The following is a 26,189-nucleotide window of genomic DNA, read 5'->3' as shown; positions in this document are numbered from 1 at the left end:
TCAAAAAAATCTACCCTTTGGGCTAAAACCACTCAAAACAAATATCAAAAAATCTGCTATGAAAACATATCTCATATTGTCAGTTCAAAACAAGTTTCGTATGTGGCTCTGAAACCCGAAAGTTAAGGCCGACCGATTATAAAACTAAATAAGGTGTATTTTTTTGAAACGATGGTTCTGCAATTTATAAAGGGACGGTAGGAGAAAGAAATGAAATTTTTTTTTTATTTTTGGAGAAGGAGGGGAAGAGCGGAAAGGAAGGGGGGGGGGGTATTGGTAGCTATGCTTGACAAGTAGTCATTTTGACTCCTACCTTTTGTCCAATACTGGAAGGTGCATGAGTCGAACCAAGCTGTAATCTAAGATTACAACCGGATTCGAACCCACAACACCCGCCAGGGCATGTGATTCGCTGTTACTTGTACCTTTGAACCATAGAGGCGCTGGACAAAAGGAGACCGCAAAATCCACTTCTCAAGAATAGCGACGCGTTTTGGTTGGGTTATCGACACATATTGTGTCGCTTCCTGCATCAATTGCAGATTACCACCGAGCGAGAAGTTTTAATCTAACTACTATTTACTTTCAGGACGACGACTTCTTTCCCCTACCGTCCCTTTATCAATTGCAGAACCATCGTTTCAAAAAAATATTAATATATATGTATGACTGCATTTCAAGGTCAAGACTAAAAAAACTTGAGATTAGTCTGAATAAGGTGTTCATCAAATAACATAAATTACGCTTACAAGTATTTACGCACCCAAGGAAAGAAAATATAATTATTCTTCGCAATACGTTGTGAATTTTACTGGCAAATAAGGATTTTGAGGTATACGCAACGGATATTTAGAAATATAGTCAAGTTAATTATAGATGTTCCTGAGAAATTAAATAATTATTATTGTGGCAGTAGAAAGGCTAGGTCACGCCGCTAGGTGGATTAATTCGGGTTTTTAATATAACTCCGTGTTTTAAAAGTATAGATCACTCATTTTTTGATAAATTGATACTGTAGTACCTACAGCAGTGTTTCGCATGCCACATGATGTTACAAAATGCGTACTTTCGTAGAAAAGAGGGGTGCCCATTTCGCCCCGTGTGCTCATTATGCCCCTAATCCCCCTACTCTAGTAAAATGCAACCAATATTAAAGAATTTTCCAAAGTAAATGCTCTACAGCTCTGCACACGGTAGAGAAAGAAAGGTCATTTGTTTAGCAAAATTGTTTATCTTTATATTTTCTATAACTTTGCCGAAGAACCATGTGTCTATCTACGAACATAAAAAAATGGACGTGTACAGTGGACCCCCGTTCGTTTGAACGATTCCTCATGCAAACTAACGGGGTTACTTTTTAATTTGAACAACTGGTAACCCGAAATATGCTGAAACCTGTGTGAACTGGCCGCCCTGCTCTTTGTTATTGTTTTGGTGGTTTGTTTTAGTTGGCAGTTGCAAGTGCGAATATTGCATTTTCTGATCGGATTTCTATCTTAATCGTTAGGAAAACGACATGTGAAACCGATTAAACACGCTAGGTCAGTACAAACAAATCGTGTTTATGTGCATTGTCTGCATAAACAAATGATGTCATGTTGAGAATGACGTTGGAACCATTTTTAATTTGCACGTCGTGCAAACCAACGGGGTTCAAATTAAAAAGTGTTCAGATTAAAAATGGTCAAACGAACGGGGGCCCACGGTATCGAGCCTTTCGCGAACGCGAAACGCATGAAACGTATGCTTGCCGTAGTCTCATTCGGGTGGTTGAGGACATGCCAAACCCATACATGTTTATAATACTCGACTTGAGTTTAAAGATGAAGCGCTGATTTCATGAACCTGCTTGCCGCATATTACCCCATGGGCTCGTAAAGCTATGGAAATTTAAAGTTCGAATATGCGATAACTCAGCAAGTAAAGGTCCAAGAGATATGCGGTCTTCTGCAAAAACGTGTATTTTGAGAGCTTTGATAATTACCTAGAACATTGTATTCTTGTAAAAAGCAACTAACAAAAGCTAAATATGAAAAACCAATTTTTAAAGAAGTTTTAATGAATAGGCCCTATAGTTCAGCACTCGATAAAGAAAATTTATTTTTTCGGAAAAGTTGCTTGTTTTTACAATATTTACAACTATGCCGAAGAAACTATATCTATATTTCCTTACACAAAAAAGTTATTTTTGTATTTTTGTTATAGTAGGCATCAACTAACTTTTGACAGTTTTAGATTAAGGGGGATATTCATACGAACAAAAGTGCTGAAGACCATAGATGAAATGAAAACAAGAGACACTAGGAAAAAAGTTCCACTTTTCGCCCTTTTGGACTACTGTGCACCGGCCATACGCTCAATTCGCTCCTAGCTCTAGCTAGAGACACATTTTTCATATTGTCCATTCAAAACAGATTTCATATGTGACTCTAAGGTTCTAAAAGGGAAGGCCGTCTATACGTAATCTAGCTATAATTTTAAATTTTTACCTGTTAAAGGAATAAAAAATAAACTTACAGGTATACTATACTGTTTGTCAGCAGTTTAATTCACCGTTGGAACCATATTTTGCACGTGCAGTGGTGGAGTCAACCACCTTCTTTAAATTAAAATTAAAATTATTAATTCATCTGCACGGCTCCGACGCGATCGAATTGAATGGTTGAGAGGCAGGGTTTAGGGTGCTTCAGGTTTAAGTAACAGTCGCAACATAATTTGGGTACAACAATAAAATTTGAGTAAATAATGTGCAATTTAGTAGTATGATGAAAAAGAAAATTTGATAACAAAGAATCAAATCGATAATTAAGTAAACAAAGAAATCAATAAGTAAATAAATAAATAAACAAATAAATAAATGGATAAATGGATAAATAAGAAAATAAATCAATAAACAATAGTATTTTTTGACTAGCTTGTAAACTGAAATAACGGTAGAAGTGAATTTGATTTTCAATTCCCCCAAAAAAATGCGGTTCAAATTATTCTTTCTATAGCATTTGACGTCAGTTATTATAATCAGCCTCGTTTGAGAACCACGGTGTAGTTTGAAAATTAAACAGTGGATTGAAAAACATTCGAAATAATCTAAATTAAGTATAATATGTGAAAGTGCTGGCTGATTCGAAAGATTTCTTTTACTAAGTCTAGACGCTATTGGAACAGTCCAGTCCAGCGTCATTTCGTGAGTGAAATCGCTCTGACTATAGTTTTGTCGTTCTTAGAAAATGATGCACGCGAACATGAAGGGATAGTATGGGCATTAGTAAATGCCAATGCGTGCACGGTAGGGTGACAGTAAAAAATATACACCCCCATGCGAAATTTCGACTTCATTGATTCGAATTACTGTTAGGGGAAGAATCCATAGTTTGTGAGGATTATTGGACGAAAAAAATTCAAGTTCACTTCATATAAGATTTTTATCGCCCTAGTGTGCAGCACACTCCTCCGCCACCGGTGAGTATCCCAACCATGGTCCTATTTAAATTGATGGATGAAATAAGCGTGGGGCTTCACGCTACCTAAGCATTAGTCGAAGAGAAAGAGAGCGATGGAGAACATATTGAGCACCGAACAACGACAAACGTTGTGTAAAGCACATGCTATCAGCTATAGATAAAGATTGCAATGGGTGCCTCGTAACCACATTTGCCATACCCGGTCAGTCAGTTATTCATTCAAATCGGTTCGATTAACTGTGCGATCTAACATCGTCATTCGCGCCACCTACTGACTCACGGATTTATTCGCTATGACAGGTGTGCTCTAGAACTGCTAGAACTTGAAGTGCTCTCTTCACATCCGGTAGCGTCGATCTTGTTGAAACAGCATCGAACGAAACATCTCAGAACAGTGCGAATCTCCGTGCGAAAAAATATGATTCAGTGTGCTTCACTATTCGAAAAATTTTATCGATAGCAACCTAGTGCCTTATCTACACTCAAATCCAGCAATGATTAGGAAAATGAAAAGAACACGTTTCGTGCTGTATCTATCAAGTGCAACACTCGCGATATTGTTGGTGGTTATCTTCTTCATCCACACCCAGTGCCTTCGACCTTCCATCAGTTACTATCGCATTTTGGAGGAGCATATCGAAATGGAACGGGCCACCGCGGATGACGATCCGCGCAAGTACATCCTGTTGTATACGAATTTTTTCGGCAACAGCAACTGGTACCTGAAGGCGGAAACCGTCGGTCCGGATTACTTCCGCTCGATGCAGTGTCCGGTGACGGATTGTGTGCTCACCAACAATCGCGAGCTGCTGGCTGACATCACCGAGTACGATGCCGTGCTGTTTCACGTAGCCGAAGCGTGGACCTATTCGCTGTTCGAAAAGGTCCCAAAGCTGCGATCACCTCGACAGATCTACATAGCGGCTAACATGGAGTCGCCGGCCCACACGAAACATTTGCTGGAAGGCGATCATGACTTCTTCAATTGGACCATGACCTATCGGCTCGATTCGGACATTATCTGGAACTACAACAACTTCGTCGACCAGAACAGTGGCCAAGTGATAGGTCCGAACGAAAATCCCCAGTGGCGCTCCGAATGGCAGACGTACCGAAACGATACCCTGCTGGAGCTAGCGACGCGGAAATCGAAAATGGGCGTCCAGTTTGTCTCCCACTGTGGGGCATTTTCCCGACGGGACGAGCTGGTACAGCAGATCCAACGGCTGATGGAGGTGGATGTTTACGGAAAGTGCGGCACTATGGAGTAAGTTAACGTCGAAACACGGCCGTCGCCGATTTGTCTGTTAGTTTAAGATTTTTTTGTGCTGATAGCAGAGGTGTGGATGTTTTGTAGAGAGCCTTTGTCGGAAAAGTGTTTACATGTCGGCCCGGTAATAATGGTTTATTGTCGCTCGTATTTCATGTATTTCAGACGGGCGGACATGTTTGCTATGAATTTTACGCAAGCACGAACTTTTATTACCAAATGCGGTTTGGTTTTTCGTTCCATTCATAATTGATGGGTCTCTTTGGGTTAGAACAGTTGAAATGGACAATTATAGACTTTCATTGTAGCGTGTGGTGATTTCTAGATATGGAAAAAACAATTGTTCGTATGACTGGGTACCCATTCTACAAAGTTCATTTAGGTATGCTAAATTTGGAAACCTAATTCGATCCAACCATCCTAATTATTTATACTTTCGTATTTTCAGAAGGTCGTATTCAGAATTTTTACACTAATAGATCATCCAATAGCAAAGTAGCACAAAGTATTTTAAGTTATTTTTAACTTTTATTCCCTGGCTGGAATCTCAGTACATAATCGGCCAGTATAAAAAGAAACATTTCTGAACCACAATTAGGCAAGATAATGAATGATAAATACAATTTCTTCGGTCATCAAGATAAACTTGCTTCGTGTTTTTGATTATCTAGATAAATGAAAACACTGCGTGTCGCAGTCTGCCTGGAGATTGGTTTTCGTAACAGACCTTTTCGAATCAAAACAGTGTCGCATTATATTCCAAAATATGAAACTATCGAACCAATTTTTCTTGCTGTGCTCAAATCTGTTTGTTTTCAAGTTTATAATTTTTAAGTCATTTAATTTCAAATCGTCCAAATTATAAAATGTTTCGATTTTTTTTACTTACTTACTTACTTACTTACTTACTTACTTACTTACTTACTTACTTACTTACTTACTTACTTACTTACTTACTTACTTACTTACTGTACTTAAAATTCTAAGTGGCTCACGACACCATCTGATCCGCAGCTAGCGGCTGAATTATGAAATGTGCTATCTCGACACTGAGGTACGATGGCAGCCGCATCACGAGACTCGGTAGCGTGGCCCTATTACGGTGTGGACGATCCGTTCAATTTTACCAGAGCGGCTCAAACGGGCTAGTAGTGACCAAAATGCAGGATCACGTGATGGGTTGGAAGGCGATCAACGAGAGGATGTGTACGTTCAGGATAAAACGCCGGGTCTTCAACCACACCATCATAAACTGCACTGCACTGTCCTCACCCACCGTTCAAAAACTTCGAATGGTCGCAGGTCGACTTCTAGCAGTGACCACGTTTCATGCCCTTAGAGGACAACCGGTCTAATTAGCGTTTACAATGGGCACTTTGTTCGGAAGCTCGGATTGTTCGACCTCAAATATTTGTGGAGTCCGTAGTAGGCCCGACTTCCGCTGATATTACGTCTTTTAATCTCACGGCTGGAATTGTTGTCCTCTGTTGGAAAGGTATACAAACTCGTCGACTAGCTCAAACTCATTCCCGTAGATTGCCTCGGTAGACTAAACGGAGTCTGTTGCGTCAGTCTCGCTCGCCAGCATATACTTCATTTTAGACGCATTTATCTTCAACCCAATCTTCTCTACTTCGCGTTTTAGTCTGCTGTTCTGATCTTCCACCGACTCAAATGTTCTGCCAACAGGGATGGCCAGCACCTCAACTTGCAGCGGGTGCGAAGAGTGATTCACACAATACTCTCAGCAAATAGCATAGGATGCAGAGGTATAATCATTAGTTCACTCGCTCCTAGACACAGTGTAAGTGGCAATGGAACTGACGACAGCGTCTTTTCCTCTCCGAAACACCGCACAAAGCGGACATGAAAACAACTACACTGCCACTGTGAAGACCAAGTGTGACTTCACTGTGCGATACAAGTGTGACTTCACTGTGCGATCCAAGTATGGACTTACTGTGAATTCACACTTCACACAACCAGTCCGCTGCAGCGGCAAAGATACTGAGAAGTAAGTAAAGCCATTCCAATTTTCATCATTTGTTGGATGGATTTAATGAATACTCCAAAAGTTCTTGTGCTGATTTGACTAAAACACACTTACCTTCCGATCCGTGCACTTTGAAATCACTAAAAAGCGATTATTAAAGCATATTATTGAAATTACGCAACTGACTTTATTTCTTAAATTCGTCGTACCGTTTTAAAATCCGTCCATCAAAATTTTTCAGCGTCCGAACTAAAAATCACAACATGCTTACGAAGCTAACGCGCATGTATTTGTGTAGGACGGCATGACAAATGTTATTCTGCGAAATTTCTGCAAGTCAGGAGTGACATTGCGATTCTCGTTTCGAGTGATTTTGGTTCGAGACGCCCATTTGTTTAACGTGGTCGAAACGAACCAAAATCGCTCGAAACGAGATGCGCAATGTCACCCCAGGCAAGTTTTCCTGGCTGTAGAATAACGACAATGCGTTGCGTGAGTTATTTTCATTTATGAATGACGGAAATTAAAACGATTAGTTGATATTTTCTTCTTCGTCGCATGAAAAACTTAGGAAATTTGGCTGGTAGGATTTCTTTAATGATAAAAAGTATTGAAATAGATCTCAGCTCACTTTGATTGATCGCGTATGATAGACAACATACTAAAATATTAGGGATCAACTAGTTTTGCATTGTGTCATAAAAATGCTGATCTTTTTAATATTATTAATATAATTTGTGTTGGATAGGACGGGAATAGGCAATTACGACGAAGTAACAACATACCCTACTTCTATGATGCATGTCAATGGATGACTTTTTCACTTTTTCGGTAGATGCTAAACATTGGCGCCTCATAAGTTTTATAATACAGTGGGATTTCGTATTTGGCATGGTTCGATTTTGGCATGCCTCGATTTTGGCAAAATATTTCAATATTTTTTGAAACGATGGTTCTACAATTGGTGAAGGGACGGTAAGGGAAAGTGACGAAGAAGGATTTTTTGGGAATGGAGGGGAAAGAGTGGAAAGGAAGAGAGGAGGGGTAATAGGTAGCTACGCTTAACAAGTTGTCGTTGTGACTTCTACCTTTTGTCCAATGCTGGAAGGTGCATGGATCGAACCAAGCTATAATCTGAGATTATAACCGAATTTGAACCCACAACACCCACCAGGGTATGTGGCTCATTGGTACCCGTGTACCTTTGAACCACAGAGGCGCTTTCCCTTACCGTCCCTTCATCAATTGTAGAACCATCGATTCAAAAAATATTACTATATGCCTGACCGCATTTCAAGGTCATGACTAAAATCACGAGGATTGGTCAAAATATTTCACTTCCACAAATATGCTTAAATATCAGTCAGTTTGAGCATACATGCTTTCAATGATGAAAAGATGAGAGTCTCCATGAAGCCGCCTTGATAACGTCCAAAGCTGTTGGCGACAGCCGATGAAAGATGACTTGGAAAAGCACTTTGTAGGCGGCATACAGGATTGTGATCGCTCGGTAGTTCTCACAATCCAGCTTAACGCCTTTCTTGTAGATACGGCAAATAACCCCGTCTTTCCACTCCTCCGGTAGTCGTTTCGTATCCCAAATCTTGACAATCAATTACTGCAAAAAACTGGCTAACTTTTCCGGGTCCATTTTAATCAGTTTCGCTCCAATGCCTTACTTTCCTGCTGCTTTGTTGTTCTTCAGCCGCTGGATGGCTTCTTTAACTTCCCTTATCGATGTAGTTGGCATATCTCCGTTGTTTGCTGCACCAATGAATTCATTTCCTCCACCACCACGGTCTTCCGCGTGCACGCCATTCAGGTATTCATCGTTGTGCCGCTTCCAGTTTCCGATTACCACACGGTCGACAGTAAAAATACCTCCGTCTTTATCTCTGCACATTTCGGCCCGGGCAGACAGCCTTTGCGAGATTGAATGTGAAGTGAAATCGGTGCAGCTGCTCAAGTTTTTCGCAGTCCTTCTCCTCCTGGAGAACTTTTTCTCTTGAAAGAGTCGGGTCCTTGAAGGGTCTCCGCATCTGTTTGTATCGCTGCACATTTTGACGAAAGCAGTTCTTCGATGGGCATTTCAGTAGCGATATAACAGAAGGAGATGGAACAGAAGATAACCTAGCAGTGCCTACAAATGGTAACAGCGTCCCGACTCCCGATCTTGAAGAGATCCGGTGGTTAATGGGTTGGCTGAAAAATATTAGAGCCACCGAAAAGGACCGACCCCGGCAGAACTCTAACTCTAAAAATGGCAAAGAAATACTAGCAAAGGAAATTCACTGGGTAATTTCAAGGATTTGGAAGGAGGAAAAACTACCGGAGAAGTGGATGGAAGCTGTGGTTTGTTCCATCAATACTGCCTAAAAGATGCTTTCCGAGATTTTGTTACCTCGTTTACCCCCAATAGCAAGAGAATTCGCAGGTTAGTACTTAGGCTGGGGACTCATGCTACTAGAGATCAAATTTTTACTCTCCGACAAATCCTATAGAAACGTCGGGTGCACAACGTACCCACGCATCATATTTTCGCAAAATTCAGGGCAGCATACGATACAGTTGATCGCGAACAGCTGTGGCAGATAATGCAAACCACATATTTGATGGTATGAAGAGGTTCCAGAGAAAGCACCGCTCGCTTCCCAAGGACAGTGACTATTAACGGTGATGAACTGAAAGTGCGTATGTTTGGGATCTGTGAGATACATACAAGTGCGGTGCATAAAGGACTCTATATTTGAGCATTCCTTCCCCCCAACGAAAGTGTTGGCAACGCTGTTATGTGAAGCTGGCACAGTGCGCAATTATCATTGGCAACATTGATCCGTGTATCTGCCTCTTTTCCAGCTGACTCTTGAACAGGTAAGACGTGCTTTCACACAGCACTTCTCCGCGTCAAGTGATTAGTACAGTGCGATATATAATGGCATCTGGAAAGAAACCCTCAGCCTTCGGGTATTTACAACATCTCTGGTCACCATTGACAGCAATACGAGTAAGGAGATTCAGCGACACACTCAAGCTGGACGTCGAGCTTACTTTTCCCTCCGCAAGACGTAGGAGACGTTCGATCAAGAAGCGTACGCCACCGCGCTAAGTTGCCCTTGTACGCTAATCAGACCGGTAGTCAACTACAGACTTGAGACCATCGATACGCTTAACGAATTGGTGACGCGAAGCCCAAGATCGAGCACAATGAGGAGAAACTCTTGTTACAGCCAAGTGCCACCCCGGTTCTATACTGTTAGAAGTAAGTACAACGTCCACCCTTTGGAGAATCCCGAGGTTGAGGTAAAAAGAGCCTTTGTCGAACAACTAGACTACCGAACCTCGGAGTCTTCATTCCGACCAGTGACGAAACCCACGGCAAAATGCGCAGGGGGCGGAGAAAGTGTATTTCTGATGAAATTTGGAGGGAGATCGACGAGCGGAAAGTCGCAAAACTGGCAGTGAGCGAGGCGGACGTCGTAACTTTCTCTTCGCGTCGCTAAACACATACGATACGCAAGCGTATCTCAGCGATAACAAGGTGATGATCGAATGCAATATCGGCGCTTAGGATTCGTCTCCACTTTTGGCTGATGCGGGTGCGGTCAATTTGGCTTTCTATTCGGCCCACGTGACCTTATGTGCGGGCACCAATGACCATATTGTTATTACCACAAAACTCTGTAAACACCTCTCAGTTTTCGCTCATCACTCCTATAGGCCATGGCATCCAATGACGCCTTATAAATAAGCTCCGCGTTATTTGAGCCAATCTTCACGCTGAACTTGCCTAAGTAGATCTAGCTATATATGTATGCACTAACAATATTGATCGCCGGTAAATGTTAGAATTCGAATAATTATGGTTGGAACTACGCAATTCTGATTGAACATCAGAAGTTTTGACATTTAATACTTGCGTTTTAACCAGGAACACTTTTTGTGTAAGTTCGGGGTAAACCCAACAAACATTTTTTAACAGTAGCTTATTCATCCATTGTATTGCGAACTACCGGGCAACAATCACTTAATAAGCTGTTATTCAACAAAAATGTTTGTTGGAAAATGCACCCCGAAACTCGGGGCAGAAAGCACCCTTAGCAAACATCCTTTATTCACTTCGCTTCTTTTTAAAAATAATACGCAATTACGTCCAAATATCTAATATGTTTTCTGGTACTTGACCAAACTCGTGACTTCAGTCATGACCTTGAAATGCGGTCAGGCATACCCGCATAGTCAAATACCATACGCCAATGATTTTCCGTATAGTTTTCTAACCATTTGCTGTATAATCATATAACCATATGCAGACTATACCCAGCAATGGTTTTGACTATGTGCCAAATGGTACACTGAGAAATAACCATTGTACGAACTAGTCGTTAGGTTTGGTTACCATACAAAAATGCTGATTTTCGCGAACAAATTTTTCGCGATACCATACTTGGTATGGTGGACATACAGTCGAAGAAATTGTACTAAAACTGCTACATATATAGTATTATTATGGTATTTCGGAAAAAAACGATTCACATTGAATGACAGGGACAATGATTATTATATGGTCTCTAATGGTGCATGTAACATTGCACTAATGGTTCTGGCATAGTTAAATGATTGTACCGGAAATCGTTGATTTATTCTATTTAATGATATAAAAATTGTTTTGTAATGAACTAGGATTCATTTATTTTCGCATAAATTGTACAAAAAATTTGTGAGGATGCCGAACAACACTGCGACAATATATGTTCACTTCGCCAACCACGAATAATGTCCCAACGTGAAAGATGTTTTGACGACAAGATTGAAGCGACTCGTAATGAGTGTCGGCTACGAGTAACTCAGGACCGAGTGAAGTGGAGACGAGTTTCTGATACGGCTGACCCCGACGGCTGTAGGCCATGAAGAAGAATACGTGGCCAGAGTAACCCTTCTTGTGTACACATTTTTGTCTATCGATGTGTATACTCTGGGTCTTTTAGAAATTATCTATAATAAGAAAAGAAAAACTATATGATATGAATTAGATAAAATCATATTTAGTATGTTTTACCTGCATTTTTAATATTGTTTATCGGAGGAGTTGACGACGCACAACATCTCACTTGAAAATTGTAAAACAAAATGGCTGTTTTTGCATTTAGCATACTATACGACAAATGGTAACAATAGGAAACATAGTCCGTATTTCGTTCTTACTATTTATTTAGTACTAACTATATACAATATCGTACCTCAATGGTTAAACAACCATGACTTCGAATGGTAGCAAATAATATGAAACTATATCACGAACAATCACTATTAGTCATATAGTACATTTATAATACCTACCGTTTTGCCAATAGTTTTTGATTATGCGGGATATATTAATATTTTTTTGAAACGATGATTCTACAATTGATGAAGGGACGGTAAGGGAGAGTAATGAAGAAGGATTTTTTTTCGGGAATGAAGGGGAAGGGTGGAAAGGAAGGGGGGGGGGTAATAGGTAGCTATGCTTAACAAGTTGTCGTTGTGACTCCTATCTTTTGTCCAATGCTGGAAGGTGCATGGGTCGAACCAAGCTGTAATCAGAGATTATAACCGGATTTGAACCCACAACACCTGCCAGGGCGTGTTGCTCACTGGTACCCGTGTACCTTTGAACCACAGAGGCGCTGGTACACGGGTACCAGTGAGCGACACGCCCTGGCAGGTGTTGTGGGTTCAAATCCGGTTATAATCTCTGATTACAGCTTGGTTCGACCCATGCACCTTCCAGCATTGGACAAAAGATAGGAGTCACAACGACAACTTGTTAAGCATAGCTACCTATTACCCCCCCCCCCCTTCCTTCCTTTCTACCCTTCCCCTTCATTCCCGAAAAAAAATAAAATCCTTCTTCATTACTTTCCCTTACCGTCCCTTCATCAATTGTAAAATCATTGTTTCAAAAAAATATTTTCTGGTACTGTTAAACAACTGCAGTCAGCACTGGAGTGTGTTAAATACTGTGTTTCAACAATTATGCCACGGAATTCCAAAGCAAACACACCTTCCTCTTCCCTCCCTCGCTTAGGAAATATAATCACAGCATTTGGTAAAGACCAGCAGCAACATTGTCAGTTAGCAAGCACGAATTTTCTTACAGTTATTAAATTTATTGAATAAGCTCCCATTAAATGATACAAAACATGCATTAATGCATTTTGCCCCGGCTGGTTTCGTTTTCAGACTTGTGACTCAATATAAAAAATCACTTTGTACACCTTTTTCACAAAGGTTTGTTAGCATAATAGCTCCTGAAACTTTGACCTAATATTCATGAAATTATGCTCAGTATGTAAGATTGGTAATGGCGTTAAGCTTTAACGAGGAAAAACCACGATTTCCTTATACGGTGCATATTACCCCAGGCTACCCTTGCAGTGGAAGAGGCCTTTAGGCCTTTTAAATTGGGAGTGGCAAGTTTGAGACTGGCAAGATTAACACTGCCAAATCGAAGTACACAATTGTTGGCGGAGATCTTCTTCTTCTTCTTCTTCTTCTTCTTCTTCAGCATAGAGCCGGGGTGGCTCGTGCTATCCCAAGCACTCGTCTCCATTCAATTGTCATTCAATTGTGTTGCATTGTCGTCCGGCATGCTTACGACGCGTCCGGCCCACCGTAGCTTGCTAACTTTCGCTAGATGTACGATGGGAGTCTCCCCAAGTAGTGCCTGTAGCTCGTGATTCATACGCCTCCGCCACTCTCCGCTTACAGTTTTTACTCCGTCAAATATCGTCCGCAGCACTTTCCGCTTGAACACGGCAAGAGCGCGTGTCCTCCGTGAGCAGCGTCACGGTTTCAAATCCATAAAGAACTACCGGTCGAATAAAAGTTTTGTACATTGTTAACTTCGTGCGGCGGCGTATGCTTCCTGATCGTAGCGTTTTACGAAGGACAAAGTAGGCCCGATTTCCCGCTTGGATGCGCCGCTGGATCTCCTTACTAGTGTTGTTGTCCGCGGTCACCAGCGATGCCAAATACCAAATTCGTCGCCGTCAACGGTTACCGTCCGTGGGAGGCGCGCATTTGTTTCCTTTGAGCCTCTTCCTTTCATGTATTTGGTCTTCGACGCATTTATTTTTAGCCCAATTCTCCTAGACTCCGCTTTCAGTCTGGCGTAGATTGCCTCCGCCGTCGCAAAGTTCCTGGCAATGATATCGAAGTCATCTGTAAAGCCTAGAAGTTGGCTACTCTTGGTAAAAATCGTGCCTCTCGTTTCGATGCCCGCTCGTCGGATCACCCCCTCAAGAGCGATGTTGAACAGCATGCAGGATAGACCGTCACCTTGTCTCAACCCTCGTCGCGTCTCGAAGGGACTCGAGAGTGTCCCAGAGATGCGTACGAAACACATCACTCGATCCAATGTAGCTCTGATCAGTCGCGTCAGTTTGTCCGGAAAACCGTATTCGTGCATTATCTGCCATAGCTGGTCTCGATCGACTGTATCGTATGCTGCTTTGAAAACGATAAAGAAGTGATGCGTGGGCACGTTGTACTCCCGACATTTCTGCAAGATCTGTCGGATAGTAAAAATTTGGTCCGTAGTTGCGCGAGCCCCCATGAAACCCGCCTGATAATTCCCAACGAAACCTTGTGCTATCGGCGTAACAGGATCTGGGAGAGTACCTTGTAGGCGGCGTTTACCAGCGTAATACCACGATAGTTGCAGCAGTCTAGCCGATCACCCTTTTTGTAGATGGGACAAACCACTCCTTCCATCCATTCCTCCGGTAGCTTTTCCTCCTCCCAAATCCTCGAAATAACCCAGTGTAGAGCCTTTGCTAGCTTAATCTCCTAGGTTAATTTACGTTCCGCCTCCTGCGACTTCGCCATTGAGGTGTTCATCGAAGAACTGCTTCCACCTTTCGACCACCTCGCGCTCGTTTGTAATTAGACTCCCTCCCTCGTCCCTACACATGTCAGGTTTCGGTGTGTAGCGCTTCCGAGTTTGGTTCACCTTCTCATAAAACTTGCGCGTGTCATTAGCTCGGAATAGTTGCTCCAATTCTTCACGATCTCTGTCCTCCTTTTGGCGCTTTTTTCTCCTCAGGATCGTGGTCAACTGGTTCCTAGCTCGTCGGTACTTGGCCAAGTTCTCTCTAGTGGCAATAGATTAGATAATTTTTCCAAGCATTTTTTTTTCTCCTCCACCGCTTGTTGGCATTCCCCATCACACCAATCATTTTGTGTACTCCGAGGCTCAATACCTAGTGCCGCGGTAGCAGCCTCTCCGATGGCCGAGCGTATTCTGCCCCAACCGTCTTCGAGGTTTGAAGCACCTAACTCCTCGGAAGAAGGCAGTGCCTCATTCAGTACTCGCGCGTAGTTCTCGGCAGCTTGTGGGTTATCTAACTGCCTGATGTTCAGCCGAGGAGGGCGGCTTTGACGTGTCCGGTATACGGTGGACAGCTTTGAGCGCACATGTACTGCTACTAGATAATGGTCAGAATCAATAACCGTACCCCGACGGGAGCGTACGTTCGTGATGTTAGAGAAGAACCGGCCCTCTATGAGAACGTGGTCAATTTGGTTCATTGTACGTTGGTCAGGTGGCTTTGTGGATATCCTTGCGCGGGAAAAAGTTGCTTCGGATCACCAGGCCTCGGGAAGCTGCGAAGTTTATACATCGTTGGCCGTTATCGTTTGTGTCGGTGTGCAGGCTATGGGGTCCTACCACCGATCTATACATCTCTTCCTTACCGACCTGGGCGTTCATATCCCCGATGACGATCTTGATGTCCCGTGACGAGCAGCTGTCGTACGTTGCCTCCAGCCTTGCGTAGAATGCTTCTTTCTCATCGTCGAGTCTACCTTCGTGCCGGCAGTGCACGTTAATGATGCTATAATTGAAGAAACGGCCCTTTATCCTCAATACACACATTCTCTCGTTGATCGCCTTCCAATCTATCACGCGATCCTGGGGTTCCAGCTGTTCAATCAGCACTCGCTCGCAACCTGCGAAATTTAGCGATCTGCAGTTCCAAGTCCCGTGTCTCCATTTGTCCTTATTCCGTCGCCTAGGTCGATGCCGAATATTCCGCTCCGAATATGCCTGAATGTTGTTAGTTTAAGTTTAATTTAGGTGTGTAGCCGTACTAGGGCAACACTACCGAGTCTCGCGATGGGGCTGCCATCTTATAGTGCCGAGACTCACTATACCTCCTTCCCGGTTAGTATACGACCTTAGTTTCCACCGGGGTTGGTTACCCGATCTCCGCTACGGTTGCTCGTATTCCGGCTGGTACCACGAGGAGGTCGGGATCGGAGTTGCCGGATAAGAGGCTAGCGACCACTATGGGGTCTATATTCCGCATTATCCAGCCGTTTACCAACCAACTCCGTAACCTTTGTTCCAGGATGCCAAGTCCGGCTAAAACAACACGGAACAATCGTAATGCTTCACACAATTGTGAGGAACTCACTACTCGAGCCAGAGATGTTTTTCCAGATATTCGTTTACGTAAATGTTCTGAAATTAAAGCAAAGATAAAACTTTTTCCAAATTAAATTCCACTATTAATATTTATTTACGATAGATAAGTATTTCGCCTACGACTCAGGCTTCATCAGTATCTGTTTTCGAACTTTACTTTAATTTCTGTTTTCGGATTCTACTAAGACGCTCCAAAAACTTCGGTAAATGTGCTGGACGACGGTCCCAATTGCAATGAAAATATCACTTTTCGCCAGATAGCTGCCAGATATTTCTTAGAGAACTTCATATGCTTGAAAATGTTGGACACACTTATTAAGAAAACTATTTGAAGCATACTTTATCGTAAATTTTGTCGTCCATCACCACGCAAGCGAAATTCTTCAGAATCAGCGCGTACGGTTTCCAGGATCGTGTTATTTTTTGATTATCGCAATTTGAAATCGCTATCTTCTTATGAGTCGACAGTGCGACTCGTTGTCTTGCTCGATGATGGTTATAGACAACACTGCTAGCTTGTTTGCGACATCTCAGACAGAGAGGTTGGAGTTCCGTTTGAAAAGGCTGTCGAATTACACGTGTTCAATCGTATTATATCAGCCATCACCTTCTAAATAAACTACTCATAAAAATAACAGTACCATGAACACTTTCCCTTTCCAGATGCCCGCGGGGTTCTCCACGCTGCTCCCAGATGCTAACGGATGACTACCGATTCTATTTTGCGTTCGAAAACAGCCTCTGTCGGGATTACATCACCGAAAAGATGTACAATTCGATGAACAGCTACATCATTCCGGTTGTGTTCGGCGGAGCGGACTATGCCAAGTTTGCACCGCCGCGGTCCTACATCGACGTGCAGCAATTTGCCACCGTTCCGGAGCTGGTCGAATATCTCGAATGGCTGGCGGAGAATCCCGACGAGTATATTAAATACTTCTGGTGGAAGGAACACTACCGGATTACCGGCGACCAACCGTTCTGTCAGCTGTGCCGGAAACTGCACGACGTCAGCACGAGACAACGAACCCAGTATTACAAAGATATCAAACGGTGGTGGTTTGATGGTGCTTGTCAGCGCGAAGCTAAGATTAGCTTTTAAATTAATTGACGAATTCGCAATAACAAAACAATGCTTTTATTTAATCCACAATTAATCAACCGAATCTTATTTTGTTCCTGCTTTGAAATCTTCCCTTTAGATAACGTCGGATGACTTTATTAGATCCTCATTCAGATGATTTTCCGTAGGTGAATTTAATAAATTTAATTGTATCAGATGGAATATTTTCAATGCAATGTTGTTCTAGGTTGAGAATTGCTGATCTTACTCTAAGCATCGTACCCATTTTAAACGATACTCATTTCGAAGTCGATTTTTCTCAGAATTTTTTTTGTACAATTCTAAAACTTTCACAGAAATAATTATAAATCTCGTATCAGGTAATTTTTTTGCCTAAATACACATTGAAAATACTTTTTAAAGGGTATATAACACTTTTCATTATAACATTGTTATCAACTTTTATATGGGCCAAAAACTAGTCTCAACCTGCAGCTTCATCCTCCATATAATCCGGTACCCAACTGCTGGAATTTCGTCGAATGTTCGGTCAGTCAACCTAGGCTTAAGTGAGCATACTTTAGAGTATTTAAACCTCCTGGAATGGGTCCTTCTTGATGTACTTGTCCAGTTGACCGTCCCCGGTGGGATCGACTTGCGAAAGCTCTGAAAATCCTTCCTCATCGACGAAGCAAATCTCATGACCATCTGGATCGGCCAAAATAATTACTCGAACCGTTGCTTTTCCGGGCGTATCAAGTGAAATTAGTGGCGTAAGAATGGTGTTTTTCGATTGTTGAATCCGCTCGTCAATCTTCGGTTGAAGTTCAAACGGAACGGCAAAGGCAATCCTTCCGTAAGCTTTGGCGCGATCCAGTGGTCCTGGAATCTGAACCAACTCCAAAACGAACCCTCCATCATGATAGGTCAGCTGGACGGAAGAATCGTTCCTGGCGATCTGCTTCATCTGCAACGTTTCGTGCCAGTATTGAACCGATCGATTAAGGTCGGTACAATTTAGTGTAACTTTTCGCACCGGATCACTCTTATCGGCCAGACCGCCTTCGTTGGTGACGAAAAACTTGTACCCGTCCGGCGATATCAGCACGAATTGGTTTCCTTCCTGTGTCATAGGATAATTCACCCGCTTGGCACGTTCGATTACGTCGGTTGAGCGGATGGTAACGCCTCCGAAGTCGTTTCCCAAGGCGTATTCTTTAACGCCATAATTGTAGGTTAATTCCAAGACAAAATGAGAGGATTCCGGTCCGTATCCGATCATTGTTTTACTCCAGCGGTTGTCGTACGGTCTGAAAGCGGTAAGTTATTATAGTTCCGTCAATATTTCATTATTTGATTTGACAATGCTTTGTGATTCATTATGATTAGGATAAATTAAAAAGGATAACTACTCAGTAGCCTAAGAGTATTTTTACTACCCGTACATCTTCTTTCATAGAATTCTAATATTAGAATTCAATGTATTCTGGCAGTACCAGCATAGCACGTAAACGTAATTTAATCATAATTACATCGATTTTCCACGCGCCTTAGTTATCAGCCTAACAGGAATGAATTTCGTATTACTCGTTATATAGGTATTTCAGGCTTTTTCGTCCAATTATACTATTTACTGTAGAAAGAACAAAGCAACAATGATTCTTCGCAAGCTACTAAAACCTTTTCTCACCCATTGCAAGCAGCATCACACCCTTGGGTAAATTCCTCATGGCGCAAAACCTGTGCCGAGAAAAGGGCATTATTATTTTATCATTCATCCAATCATCGTTATAGATGGAAGCATTTAAAGCATTGAAAATTGAATCGCACCGCACATTCGTCATACCTGCAACGGGTGCAAAATGTGATTAGTCATTGATTATAGAGCACCACCGGTTTATCTAGCTACCGTACCTGCATTCCGAGAACGTCACGGAAAAAGTGAGCATTCTTTGCTCGGTTTCCGATTTTGAAGACGTAATGCAATGCCCTAGCGGAAATCATGCCTGTTTTTGTTTTAAATAAAAACTAAAAAAATACTGAACTCCAGAATAACAATTGGTAATTAATAAGGTAATCCCAAGACACTTATGAATAAAATACGGAGATAAGATCTAAATCACTCAACTGCAACAATTGCAACACTACTTCTATGTGAACGATGTGAACGTCTTAGTAGACAAGACTGAAGGACTGAACCGACAAAACACCTGAATGGGTGGCTGAATAAAAAACAAACACTTGTTTACTATCTACCTCGCGTGTGTTTGTTTACATCGTTTACGTTTACAGCACGGTGGGCTCAAGCCAATAATTTTCAAGCGGCAAAAAGAAATCGGAGACTGTTGAATTTAAATATTTCTAGATAGAATTAACAAAAGGGCGAATGTCGCAAATGTAAACAAAAAGGGTGAGAGTTACTTTTTGCTGGACCATGCCCCAAGTAACCAAAAGTTCGGATAACGGTGTCTAACGAGGGTTAAGCAGCTTTATGTATATTCATCTATAACTTGTTAAGCAGCTTCACTTTGAAGTAATTAACCGAACTTTCAAGTTATCTTGAGTTCGCTGCATAGAACCTCGATAGAACGCTAAGCAGCTTCGAAATAAACTGTCAAAAATTAAGAAAAAGCCAAGGGGTCGGTCACTCGGCACAGCCGTTTTTATGTTATACCCTAAACAGACATACAATTGTACCAGCGTTGTACGTGTACAGCGTTGTACATGTACAACGGAAGGGTGACAGACATACTGCTGTACGTTGTACGTGGTTGTGCTCATCACCGATAATCTCTAATTGCATGGTCTAAGCGTTGGTTTTTGTTCCTATTCACGAAATGTTAACACAAATTTCAAGATGCCGAGCGTTTAGCGTTAAATCTTTGCCAAAATCTTGCAAAATAATAATTAATTTAAAATTCTGCCTAGTTTTTGTTATCACAACTACCAGTCATTGGCGCTGCGCGCAGTAAAAATCGAGCAGTTGTAGCTTCGTACAACGGTGAAAGAGGTAGGTACAGAAACCACCGTTGTACCACTTTGCTTGCGTGATTCTATCGTTGTACACGGTGACAGACATACAATTGTACAGGTACAACGCTGGTACAATTGTATGTCTGTCTAGGGTATTAGCACAAACTATACAGACAACACGCGAACGATTTTTCCAGGTACCAGAAGGGACGTGAGAAAGTCACTCATGGTCCCTTCACTGGTACTCATTTGTCTCACTTTTCAATACAGGTATTAGTTCATTAACAGGTTACATAGTAACGTTAAACAAACTATTGGTTACCACGCAAAATAAAAACACGGGGCTACTGGCAAAAAAAAAATGGAAACGCATGAAGAATGTTTTCCTGTGTATCAACGGTAACGACACGGATTTTAGTCGGAACTGGGACATAAGCCGAGACGATTATTACCGTCCAGGTAGGATTTGATGTCTACACTGAGAAAAAAACCATGGTAACGCGAAACATGTACCCATGGTTATCTTAACTATATTGCAATATTGTAGTGCCTACCATGATTTTTGTCAACTTGAGAAGTTTCGTGGTTAAAACTACTATAACAACAAGCAAATTGCTCACTATTTCAGTGGTTAAATAGACTTTTTTCTCATACTTCTAATGACAATATTTTTACAGCTTGATATAACAATATTGAATTTTCAACAGGACCATGAAATTGGTGAATTTGCTAACTGCAAGAATATCATGGTAGTTTTAACATTTTTAGGAGTTATCGTAATCGGATAAGTTTAGTGGTTTTGAACTCACTATGAAAATATGTCGCGTTGACAATTTTATAGTTGTTTTACCTTTTTTTTGTCAATCAAAGTCGCCATTTTGGAAAATACAGAATACACGTGTTATGTTTACAGGTTTAAGTTCGGCTAATTATTCTTTAAAAATTAGGTGAGTTTTCAAACATTTAACAAGAAAAAACGTTGTGTTTCTTTATGTTACTATTAAATATAAAAAATCAGTAAATCATCTTGGAACATCAGTGTCTCAAAACAACCTTTTCATGTTTTAGGGAGGATTTGGATACTGACTTTTGTCTTTTATCAGATGTAATTACAAATGGTAGTCTACGAAAAGACGGAGGCGGAAGCACTTAGACTCGCACTTAGAGCACAGAGAGGGCGAAGACGATTGTATTCATCTGCCCATGGAAGAAGCGACCGAACCCGATCCGGAAGCCGTGATCAGAAAAATTTGGACGTGCGCACGGCAACTTGAACTTGGACTAGGTAAGCCCAAATCCATTTACTGATCGAACGACTAACGCAGATAAAAAATAAAACTTTGATATTATGTATTGTTATATTATTTCATGTATCTTTAACTAATCAATTATTACAACTACAATGGAAGATAGTTTATTTAAACTGTAGACCATACGTTGATTAATCAATTAATTTATCTAATCGAATAACAAAGAAAACACAAAGTAGTTTTATTAATCGATTAGTAAAAGTGATTAGTTAACGATTAATCGATAAAGAAGTAAGACATTTGCATGATTTCGCCAGTTTTCCGTGTTTACAATATTAATCGGTCGGTCGGAAAGTTTTTAAAGTAGGTCGGTCAGTTATTAAGACCGGAAATGCCGGAAATAAATTACATTATTGTCTGTTTAACTTGAACTCCGGCCGGCAGAAGCAGGATAGCGTTTTTTTCTCCGCATATAGCTTTTTTCGTGGGTGCACTCGCTCTAAATTATTCAATGATTGTTCGGAAAGTGTCCTTTTGTTGCGGAACGGAAATAATACGATTTATCCTATGAGTAAGAACTGTGTGGATGCAATCCGTGATCCGAGCTGATTGGACCGGTTGGTCATTCCTCCGATTAATGTATTGCGGCAGTATGTGTTGGCCCACTTCGAATAAAGATTCGTCAAAATCTAGCAAAAGGTGCATCTGCATCTATTTCTAATGCTAATGGGGGATCGGTCGGTTCAGACTTGAATTCAGCCGACCTGTCAACGTTTGCGTGATCACAAATACTATTATTGGCAATCGACCGGTTAGCATTCAAGAAATTATGTATCGTAGTGTGGATCGTGAGCTTTGAGTTTAAACAGTGCTCCCCTTCCACCGAGAAGCAAAGCGACTCTGGGAGGATTACTGCCAGTTTATTGGCCGCCCATAGGATCCGGCAATGACAATATGACAAGGACACAATGAGCAGTTTGAATCCTCTGCAGCCACAAAAAAGCTTAAACGAAACTTACTTTTCAAATCCAAACAAACGGCGTTGCAGATTGTGCAACTTTTGTGCGAGATTTTAGTTCAACCACATCTAAGACAACTACTGAATACAAAGGATGCTCAAGGACAAACTCCATTTATGATGGCCGTTACCTGCCGGGCTGGAAACATAGTTTTAATGCTATTCTCAGATTAAGCTAATGAAGTTGTCAACATTTCCGACTTAATTATATTCCCGTTAGGTAGGTCTGCTTAATCAGTCCCTTTGGGGACCTTATGCTGTAATGACGCTCCTTCACCTGGCCAGGTTCTACCATACTAATTAAGACATTTTCGAATTTCGCACTTGCGGTCTAATACAATATTTTTGCTGTTGGACTGTATGTGCGAAGGATTGTCACAAGGGACACGATTGTAAACTGAAACGAACATCCCCAATATTGTGATGGTTTGGAAAAATGCAAATGAAAGCGCTAATTGCAGGCAATCAAATCAAACGTTACGAATTGCTCTGTATAATTGCCACCGATACGGTTTTTTTGTGAAACCGAGAAACTTAACTCCTGTTGAGAATCGACCCTGGGAACGTTCATAATCTTGAGGATTGCTTGACTGCAATCAGGTCCCAGGGCTGGTCTGTATCTTTACATAGGTAGATGAAAGATGCACACTATCCTGGACAGCCGTCAAAGGTTACATATTATACCGGGATGTTGAATCTAAACATACTGTCGATAATTGTAAGCGATAAGCACCATACAATTGTCCTAGCGCTATCAAAACATCAGTATTCTGTCTAGATTTGAACCCTTTTGAACATCTTTTTAAATAATTTCATTTCTATAATGAGAAATCATTCGATTTCATATTAAAATGACTTAGACCGAGCTCTTGTAAAAAAATGGTCAGCAATTCACAGAGGGATATTTGAAAAATAGTTAATTTTATCCCAAACAGATTAAAACAGGTCATCAATGGTCCAACAAGGTAGTAGTTGAGCGAGAAAGGACATTTGTTTCAACTAATAGTTAACTGTCCGAATACTTTTTTGGCTGCATTTTTAGCCAATTCAAACTATATGTACTCTATCTTCAAAACGCAAAGCTTTTCCCCGAATTTTTGTTGTGTATCTAAATATGCTTTAGTTAAACATTGTTTTAAAAAATATGTATTAACATTCTTTGCAAAAATACAGCGCAAAATTACTAAAAGAAAAATTTATGCGCTGCGATCCAAATACTTTTTTGGTTGACTGTAGTCCTTCAGTCGTATCCCCGTGCCAAATTGATTGCGGAACGACCCATTTGCGATTCAGGTAAAAAGTTAGAGAACAGTCTTGGAAATGCATTAATATTTTTTATTTTAACAGGAAATGTGTATCCGATATAAATGGAAATTGATCGAAGCGGCTGGCCCTGCAATTATCCTATACTCTAACAGCTGGTTGCAAAGTCTATCACTTACAGCGACAGGATTCTACTGCGTTGTGCCCCCGGGAGATGTTTTTAATTTATTCGGTCACAATAACCGATGATCGTCATTGGATGTGCCATCATGATAAAAGTTTTTAGAACAGCAACTGCAAGGGCACGACAGCTTTAAGAGGTAAGTATTGCTGTAAGTTAGTTTAGCACATGTCTATAATCGCTTCTTACCCCGAATAGGATAACGTGAAGTCTGCCGCATTCGATCAATGTTCAGGCAGTTGAAACCAATAGTCAGTGGTTTCACTTCAGTATATTCCAGCTGAATACGCCGGATTTAACCGGCTCTGCCGCGGGCGGAACATCGCAAATTATGGTTGTGACTCGGAATGCATATAAAACAAGAATGCTTATAGAAAACAATTCCAAAATGTAAAATTCCTGTTAAAATTATAGGTAATACATATTGACATAAACGATGGTTTGTTATTCGGATTGTGAGATAATGAGAAATCCGTCTAAAATATTTTTATGACCATTCACATTATACTTACTCCGAATGAATCAAATGAATCTTTTGCAATAAATGAATGTAGTGACTTGCAAGCATACTTGCAAATGCACCACATTCATTTATTGAAAAAGATTCGTTTGATTCATTCGGAGTAAGTATAACGTGAATAATCATAAAAACTATAAAATTTATAGTTGAGATGACTACACTCATGGTTATTTCAACAATAGTTAATAACGTCATTTTTACCACGAAATTGTCACGACAACCAGCTTGTCCCGTTCATTGCGTGTTTAAGATGACTATTTTCTTGTCAGCAATACCATACAAAACCTGGTCATGATAACAAAACCATTATTATGATGACAATTGTATAGTTTTAAATTATAGTTGTCCCAACCATGCATGGTCATTTTTACCATAAAATTGTCACTGCTATCAGGCAGTTCCGTTTGCTTTTAGTCCAAGATGACTATTTTCTTGTCAGTAAAACCATACAAAAAGAGGTTAAGATAACTAAAGCATTGTAATGATGACAATTTTATGGTATACAGATTATAGTTATGCCTACTATGCGTGGTCATCCGTACCATGCGTGCATTGTCCAAGCTTATAGTCGAAATAACCATGAAAATGTTGTCTAGACCAGTTTTCCCAGTCGGTTGAAAACCACCCTACTTTTCTGGTCAAGCTTGCCCCTAAAATGGTAGAATTTACCATGAAATTTTTCTGTGTGTATGTAGCCAAAGGAATACCCGCATAGTCAAATACCATACGCCAATGATTTTCCGTATAGTTTTCTAACCATTTGCTGTATAATCATATAACCATATGCAGACTATACCCAGCAATGGTTTTGACTATGTGCCAAATGGTACACTGAGAAATAACCATTGTACGAACTAGTCGTTAGGTTTGGTTACCATACAAAAATGCTGATTTTCGCGAACAAATTTTTCGCGATACCATACTTGGTATGGTGGACATACAGTCGAAGAAATTGTACTAAAACTGCTACATATATAGTATTATTATGGTATTTCGGAAAAAAACGATTCACATTGAATGACAGGGACAATGATTATTATATGGTCTCTAATGGTGCATGTAACATTGCACTAATGGTTCTGGCATAGTTAAATGATTGTACCGGAAATCGTTGATTTATTCTATTTAATGATATAAAAATTGTTTTGTAATGAACTAGGATTCATTTATTTTCGCATAAATTGTACAAAAAATTTGTGAGGATGCCGAACAACACTGCGACAATATATGTTCACTTCGCCAACCACGAATAATGTCCCAACGTGAAAGATGTTTTGACGACAAGATTGAAGCGACTCGTAATGAGTGTCGGCTACGAGTAACTCAGGACCGAGTGAAGTGGAGACGAGTTTCTGATACGGCTGACCCCGACGGCTGTAGGCCATGAAGAAGAATACGTGGCCAGAGTAACCCTTCTTGTGTACACATTTTTGTCTATCGATGTGTATACTCTGGGTCTTTTAGAAATTATCTATAATAAGAAAAGAAAAACTATATGATATGAATTAGATAAAATCATATTTAGTATGTTTTACCTGCATTTTTAATATTGTTTATCGGAGGAGTTGACGACGCACAACATCTCACTTGAAAATTGTAAAACAAAATGGCTGTTTTTGCATTTAGCATACTATACGACAAATGGTAACAATAGGAAACATAGTCCGTATTTCGTTCTTACTATTTATTTAGTACTAACTATATACAATATCGTACCTCAATGGTTAAACA

General features: G+C 40.8%; 2 protein-coding genes across 2 annotated transcripts; one reads left to right on the top strand and one right to left on the bottom strand.

Annotated features, from left to right (window-relative positions):
• Nucleotides 1–3,955: 3,955 nt before the first annotated feature.
• Nucleotides 3,956–17,292, top strand: LOC128734019 (alpha-(1,3)-fucosyltransferase C). The gene is made up of 2 exons (XM_053827980.1): nt 3,956–4,728; nt 16,854–17,292. Exons 1-2 carry the CDS (start codon nt 3,956–3,958, stop codon nt 17,290–17,292), a joined length of 1,212 nt encoding a protein of 403 aa, XP_053683955.1.
• Nucleotides 17,293–17,315: 23 nt separating this feature from the next.
• LOC128734011 (glyoxalase domain-containing protein 4) lies at nt 17,316–19,442 on the bottom strand. The gene is made up of 3 exons (XM_053827967.1): nt 19,168–19,442; nt 18,944–18,993; nt 17,316–18,563 (listed from the first exon to the last, which is right to left on the bottom strand). The coding sequence occupies exons 1-3, from the start codon at nt 19,255–19,257 to the stop codon at nt 17,843–17,845; spliced, it is 861 nt and encodes a 286-aa protein (XP_053683942.1). The 5' UTR covers nt 19,258–19,442; the 3' UTR covers nt 17,316–17,842.
• Between the last annotated feature and the right edge of the window lie 6,747 nt (nt 19,443–26,189).

The sequence above is a fragment of the Sabethes cyaneus genome, chromosome 1 (assembly GCF_943734655.1).
Source record: "Sabethes cyaneus chromosome 1, idSabCyanKW18_F2, whole genome shotgun sequence".
NCBI classification, from domain to species: Eukaryota; Metazoa; Arthropoda; class Insecta; order Diptera; family Culicidae; genus Sabethes; species Sabethes cyaneus.
This window is presented reverse-complemented; position numbering and strand designations above follow the sequence as displayed.

Excerpts from the sequence above, each read along its gene's own strand:
- LOC128734019 (XM_053827980.1), top strand. The coding sequence starts at position 3,956 with ATGATTAGGAAAATGAAAAGAACACGTTTCGTGCTGTATCTATCAAGT. Across the intron at positions 4,729-16,853 it reads GGAAAGTGCGGCACTATGGA|ATGCCCGCGGGGTTCTCCAC; the intron begins GTAAGTTAACGT and ends TTCCCTTTCCAG.
- LOC128734011 (XM_053827967.1), bottom strand. The coding sequence starts at position 19,257 with ATGATTTCCGCTAGGGCATTGCATTACGTCTTCAAAATCGGAAACCGA. Across the intron at positions 18,994-19,167 it reads GTGACGTTCTCGGAATGCAG|GTTTTGCGCCATGAGGAATT; the intron begins GTACGGTAGCTA and ends TTCTCGGCACAG. Across the intron at positions 18,564-18,943 it reads TGTGATGCTGCTTGCAATGG|ACCGTACGACAACCGCTGGA; the intron begins GTGAGAAAAGGT and ends TACCGCTTTCAG.